Source organism: Neolamprologus multifasciatus, chromosome 18 (assembly GCF_963576455.1).
Source record: "Neolamprologus multifasciatus chromosome 18, fNeoMul1.2, whole genome shotgun sequence".
In the NCBI taxonomy this organism is placed as follows: domain Eukaryota; kingdom Metazoa; phylum Chordata; class Actinopteri; order Cichliformes; family Cichlidae; genus Neolamprologus; species Neolamprologus multifasciatus.
This window is the reverse complement of record NC_140456.1, coordinates 27,982,001-27,988,914: the sequence shown is the minus strand read 5'-3', so window position 1 is coordinate 27,988,914 and position 6,914 is coordinate 27,982,001. Positions and strand designations below refer to the sequence as shown.

Below are 6,914 nucleotides of genomic sequence, written 5' to 3'. Positions count from 1 at the left end.
TTCTTTGCGAGTATCTTCGTCATTTTTTTCTTTCCAGCCCTGGATTTTCAAGTTCCAGCGACGCATGTATCGTTCTAGTTCTAACATTCTCTCTTTCAGCTCAGCGTTTTCTTTGTTTAGAGCAGGAATGTCTTTTTCCAAACCAGACAGTTTAGCCTTACAGTCTTTTATATCGGCTGCGTTCATTTCAGCCAGCTTGGCAATGTTAGCCACCATTATCATGTTGTTACTTAGCTGCACGCCGAAGTCATCGATCTTGTTTGTTAGCTTGTTAATGGCTTCTATTATGGAGTTGTTGGTTTCCACACTTTGGGACACAGTACCCTGGCTAGGGGGTGTGGGTGCTTTGGTGGGCGTAGGTGGAGTTTTTCTTTTGGCTGACGGTGTTGAAATCTCCATTGCATATTCGTGGCCGGTGGGTGCAGAGCTCTTGGAAGCTACCGCTGGCTTAGCTGAAGCTTCTGCTTTTTCCCGCGTCATCTTCTTCTCCATTTAACGGCAGATTGGGTCCGTTCAATAGGTTTCAAGAGGTGAATCTAGTCCTTAAAAACTATAGGCAAAAACAGCAACCTACTTGGTATTCAAAAGTAGAGGTCTAAACAGGTCCACCGGGATTAGTGCACGACGGCTTAAAAGAAGTTGCCTGCCCCGACGGCCATCTTGCCGGACTCCCCTCAGAACGCGGTGTCACTACCCGATCCGTACCGGAAACCCGATCGGTACCCCGCATGCGCAAATCTTACGTCACTTCCTCTCTTTGCCAACATTGCGACATTCAATATATTTGAATGATACGGTTAGCGCCCAGTTAGCTCCTAGCATTTCTCAACAGCTCTGCCTCCTTTTCGACTCCCCGGGACATTTAAACAATGGATAATCCGTATACAAACAAATTCATGCTTTTCTCCTCAACAGAGAGCGTCCCCGATTGAACAACAGCGCCGTAAAATAAGAAGAATGGCGCCTAATTACAGAGTTAATAATACAGACTTAGCAATGTGTCACGTGAAGATTCATCAGCCAGATGAAGTGTTTACTGACAATTGACAGTGATAGCGGACATCATCATCACTATTCCAGTCAATCCTCTCCACACAGACAAGCATAAACACACTCGACTATCACTCAATCAAATTTAACACACGTTTGTAATGACGCCAATTCAGTTTACAATAGGGTTCATCCGCTCGGTCAGAAGGTGGCAGTATCCTCGTACACTGGGGAGTACACTGCCATTAAACGAACAGAAGAAGAAGAAAACATCTGCACATGCGCAGTAAGGATCCGGGAGTCCCGATCCGTAACTATCTTTTTATTTTTCGTTTTTGTCTACATTGTACTGAAATGCTTCATTATTGCAAACATTTTAAGATATACTTATTATTCTTAACATCTTAACCGATACTCTGACCCGTAACTATCGTAAAACGCTACGACCGGAAGTAGACACCTTTCGCGCATGCGGGGTACCGATCGGGTTTCCGGTACGGATCGGGTAGCGACACGTGGGATAGTTTCGTGCTGGATGTTATTTGAGAGAAGGAACGAGGTTTCGTTTTCAAGGACAGCAGAAGTTCCAACTGACCGTAAGAGAATTACGTTTTATGTAATATAATGTGCAGCTATTGTTACGATAGTAAGCTGTAGTAAACTACTTCCTTCTCATAGACAGTAGTGTTTAGGATCACCTCTGACTCTTTCCTTTGCGCAGATTCAGCATGTCGGCCAAAGATGCAATGAGGAGCAATAAAACAGACATTCAAGATATTCTGTCCAGAAACCGCGAGCTAATTCTCAAGAAAGTTTATAAGAATAAGCTGATCACTCAGCGGGAGTACAACAATCTTAAAAGCATCAACAACGCAAACGTGGAGACACACGTCATTGAGCTCGTGGATACGATCATGAATAAAGGAGAAGAAAGATGCAAAGACTTCCTGAACCTCCTGCAAACCGATGGCGCCATTAAAGAAACTTTCCCTCAGCTGGCGAGTTTACAACTGACTTACACCCCCCTTTTATCCAAGCCTGTCCAAGTGTCTTCATGTCAGCACGGTAACACACACGTAACACTGTATAGAAACGCTGTGTCTCCTGTTGTGTTTGGTTGTTTAACTCAGTTTTATTGTTCTTCCCTCAGATGTTCTGCCACAAGATGGAAATATGTCAAAGGTGAGATGCTGATGCAGAAACAGCCTCCTACACTTGTGACATCGCTTGAGACAGATATGTAGATGAAATTCTGTGGTTACGCAGCCTGTAGTAACACATATAAAATCTTGGTGTCCACTCTTTAGGATGTTTATCAAATCATTAGCCGGCCCGTCGGCCTCTGCGTGATCATAAACAATAAGAACTTCTTGGATGGTAAACCAAGAAGAGGATCAGATAAAGACGCCCGTAAGTTTCAGGGGCAGATTTTTTATTCTTTCTTGTTAGTATCTGGTGCTTAAATATTTTTCTCTAATTACATTTTTTGCAGAAAGCTTGGCAGAGGTGTTCAGCTGGCTGGGCTTCAGAGTGCTGATGTGTAAAGACCTGACCAAGGATCAGATGGATCAGGCACTGACGTTTGTTGCTTCCCTGGCAGACATGTCTCAGCTGCAGAAGTTCAACTTTAAAGAGTGGGATGGCAGCAGCTTTGTTGATCCTCAGCAGGTTCTTGAGCACGGTGATGCTTTCATCTGCTCTATTCTGAGTCACAGAAAAAAGGGTGTTGTTTTGGGAACTGACAGGGACCCCTTCCCCATTAAAGAAATTACCCGAAAGTTCAGGGGGTGTGACCAGTCTGTCCTCACTGGTAAGCCCAAAGTGTTCCTGATCCAGGCCTGCCAAGGAAGTAACAAACAGCGTGGAGTGCAGTTGATGGAGACTGATGATGATACTTCACCATTGACCATCCCTGAGGAAGCTGATGTTCTGGTTGCCATGGCCACTGTTGAAGATCATGTTTCATTTAGACATATAGTCAATGGAAGCTGGTTCATTCAGTCTCTTTGTGAGCAGCTGAAGGAGCGCTGTCCCAGGTAATTGTTTTAAAATCACCAAACACATGTGTACACTGACCCTGACAGTGATATCAACATGTTTTTGTATCTCTATAAATGCTCTTAGGGGCGAGGACATCGTCTCCATCCTCCACTACGTGAACGATGATGTAGCACATAGCGAGACCTCCTCGTTGGACAAGCAGATGCCTGAAGTGAGATTCACCCTGAGAAAGAAACTTGTGCTGCCACCTCAGCGCACCTGAAGTCATCATGGAAATACAGCACATCTTACTGTGCAACTAGGGATGCATGATTAACTCAGAGTTACTTATTATGTTTCTTAAAATGTTTCCTTTATATTTTCCATCTTTCTCTCATCATTTTAAATCTTTTATTTTTCTAAATCTGAATCTCGCATTGAGGTGTTGCATTTTATTCATGTAGCAGTTTAATATCAAAGAATAAATCTCAGACTGGGAACACAACTGGTGTTATTTGTGTTGGGAGGTTTTTACATGTGCTGCAGTGAAGCTTCACGGGTGCTTTTCCTAAACTGAGCCTTTACATTCTTAAACCTAGTAACATTACCTAATCAATCAAAAAGGTTACTTTTTTTCTTCAAACAACAAATCTCACAACACTCTCCTGATAGTAACAATAAAAATGTTACATTTAACTTGTTATAATGTCTTTTAATTCTCTCAGAATACATCAGTTTGCTTCAGAACTGTTTGACTTGATTTCTCCCTCCACAAATCCTGAAAGATTACCATGGCTACTATATGTGGTTGAAAGAAACATGTTCCAGCAAAACCTTTTTTCAAAAATGTTGTTTATTTTCTTCTGTCCCTCATTTTGTTTTGTTTTTTTTTTCATGTGGATCTCTGAACTGTTAGATGAAGATAAATACTTGATTTAAAAAAGGAAGGTGAAGTTCAGAGAAGGACATCCCAGTGTTTGAGTGGTCTGTGCTGGAGCAAAGAGACCACAGCTGAAGCCTATTATGGTTAATAGGTATTGCGTAAGTGCTGTAGGAAACATCTGCACTGGCCTTCTATCGTCTGATCACACATTGAAGTCATCTGGGCAGTGCTGGAAAGTAACAGTCTTAAACAATCTGTCTATACGCATTGAAATCGCTATAAATAGTACTGAATATATCCAGATTCAAGTCATGTCATAGATATTAATGTATGATATGCAGCTTATAAATGTTTGGGCTGCCTGCAGAGATGAGCATCTCCCTGTGGTTTGTGTGCTTTGACACTTTCAAGAACCTGGCTTTCTGATCACTGATTACATCAGTGATCTGATTACATCACTGATTACATCACTGATTACATCAGTTGATCAATGTTTATTGTTAGTCTTTCAACCCAGTGTTAATAGGGTTGAAATTGAATCCATAAAGAAAGAACGGGTAGAGCCAAAAAACACCTTTGGTTACACGCTTGTCCATAAGTGACAGTGGCTTCCTTCTCAGGCTCCTCAGAAGCTGGTGTGCCCTCTGACTCTCACCTCCCTGCACTCCTCCATCTCATCCTATATGCAAGTCTGACTGAGTGAAATCCAGAATTTAAAAAACTCTACATCACTCAGCCCTCTGCTTCCTGAAGTGTGGACACAGGTTGAAAATGTGGGAGTCTTGCTGTCCACTACAAAGGACACTGAATCAAACATTTGTTTAAGGTTTAGTGGGATAGGTTTACTGTACATTTCTGAAATCCTACTAAGTTTAAAATAAGAATTGCCAAGAATATTGAATGAAAAAAAATTGACTTTTAGCAACAGAAACATAATATCTACAAATGTATCTATTTAGATTGTAAGGCCAACAAGGGACAATTGTTGAAAATTAGCAGTAGCTATAAACCTATGTGCGGTACATCAGTTTCATGTCTTGCACTTGAACTATGTTAAACTGCACTGTCCCTTTTAAATAAATAAATTCAAATGATCAAATTAAAAAAAAAATCACTTAAGCTCCCTTGTTGCTATAACATGTGAAATGGCCATCATTTTGAAAAGCAAGCATGTTGCCTGTGTTACGGATTCAAATATTGGGAATGGATACAAGAGGAAAACCAAAAATAACCACACTGGTCCGGCCGGGTCAAGTCAAACGATGATTTAATGAACACACGCGTGGGAGATGGACACCATACAGCAGACAGCATCAGATCTCAAAATGGTGGAGCCTTGATCAAACTCTTATAGCCTCTAATGGCCCCCACCTAATCATAAAAGCCTAAACATTCACATTCTTTCTCACACAGCGCCTAAGCTACGACCTTGGCTCCCTGTTTATCTGCTCCTGGTGAGGTGGGGCAGTATGCTCTGTTCTCTTCTAATCAGACAAATAAGGCGATGACTTTCTGTGAACAATATTTCTTATAACTCAGCAGTATAATGCATCATAAAACAATATCATTCATTCACAATAAATCAACAGTCTAATGTAATGCAAATCAGTTTACCAAATGTAATAATTATCACCTTCTTCTAGTTCAGGAGCATAATGCAAACTGAAACTACATAATAATTCACAATCTTTAATTAGGGGTCTAACATGGCATAAAATAATATCATAATCCCACAATTCCCCCTGATGAGCTCTTTAGACTTAAAGAGCTCACTTACACCCTGCAATCCAATGTTGCCGGGTTCATTTCTCCTTACTCCTGAGGCCCTTTGTCCCCCTGTTGGGTGAACCATATGTGACACGACCTCTGTGTTTACGCAGTTCAGATGCAAGAAAAACTATTATTACAACAACAACAGTAGGTACAGATGATACTCCCATCACTCCCCAGTTCTCCCACAGCTTTATTTCGGTGCTACCTTATACCCTCCAAACGTACTCAGACTAGAACCTCTGTCCGAGGAGCTTTTAACCTTTATTTTATTGCTGTAGGCACCAGTGTCTTCCAGTCGGGTGATCCTCTGCTCTCGTTTCCTTCGACCTCAGGGGTTAGACAACCCTTCAGTCGTTGCACAGATCAGGGGATTATTCTGCCCCGATTTCAAACAATGATCTGTGTATTCTGGGATCACAGCTGTGTTCCCCAGGAAAAGGAACAGAAAGGTGTTCTCCTTATGACCAACAGCCTCTCGAACGTCGTTGGTGTGGTGTTCCTGGATTTCCGTCAACCCCTTCGTGGTTATCGCTGTGTTTATTTGATCCATCCTTTTTAGGTGACTAACTGGAGCCCAAAATGCCATGACACTTGAACCCAGTTGAAACCCAGTTTCAGCAGTCACCGTAACTGTCTCTGCTGCCAAGGATCCTCGTATATCTGTGACCTCGTCTGGTGTCTGTTCCTTTCTCTGTAAGAGACAGAAAACCAAAACACCTCTCTTCCTAGCTCTAACAATCTAATGTTGCTGTCTACTGATCTTTTGGTGATTCAGAATTTGTTTAGAACATTCAGAATGTCCCAAGGACTTATCCTAATTTAGTGTATGTGTGTGTAAGCGTGTTTGCATTTAGCCTGCTGCACTCAAGGCATTTCCTACACTTTATCAGTCCGGACTATCGCCGAACGAAGCTTATGACCTTCAAAAGACCGAGTGCCAACTCATTATAAGCACATTTGCAAGATATATATAAAAATGATTAAAACCACTCATTCTAATAAAAGACATAAAAAACAAATTAGCCATTTCTAATTCTAACATGTGTCCATTCAATTAAGCTAGAAAATTTAAAAAAAAGGTTAGTGACCTCATATCTTAGAAAGTATCAGACTTTCTCCTGTCCAGTGTCGTTGCTCCAGTCTTGTTATCCTGTGTTAGGGAATGAAATCAATTTAATTGTCATGTTAGATCTGTTCAACTCCTGGCTCCGCCCAGAGCCTGCGTCTTCACAATTGTCTACAAACAAAACCTGTATTATTATGAACTTCACTTCAACATGAACTTGTT

The 6,914-nt window shown here is 41.5% G+C and overlaps 1 protein-coding gene across 1 annotated transcript; it reads left to right on the top strand.

The window, feature by feature from the left end:
- Positions 1-1,718: 1,718 nt before the first annotated feature.
- Positions 1,719-6,227, top strand: LOC146498227 (caspase-8-like). The gene is made up of 5 exons (XM_085141938.1): positions 1,719-2,055; positions 2,141-2,172; positions 2,298-2,400; positions 2,483-3,026; positions 3,115-6,227. The coding sequence occupies exons 1-5, from the start codon at positions 1,719-1,721 to the stop codon at positions 3,251-3,253; spliced, it is 1,155 nt and encodes a 384-aa protein (XP_084998064.1). The 3' UTR covers positions 3,254-6,227.
- The last annotated feature ends 687 nt before the right edge of the window (positions 6,228-6,914 follow it).

Bases quoted from the DNA above. Each gene is read 5' to 3' on its own strand.
- LOC146498227 (XM_085141938.1), top strand. From the start codon at position 1,719: ATGTCGGCCAAAGATGCAATGAGGAGCAATAAAACAGACATTCAAGAT. The intron at 2,401-2,482 runs GTAAGTTTCAGG...CATTTTTTGCAG, and splicing joins AGGATCAGATAAAGACGCCC to AAAGCTTGGCAGAGGTGTTC. The intron at 3,027-3,114 runs GTAATTGTTTTA...AAATGCTCTTAG, and splicing joins CTGAAGGAGCGCTGTCCCAG to GGGCGAGGACATCGTCTCCA.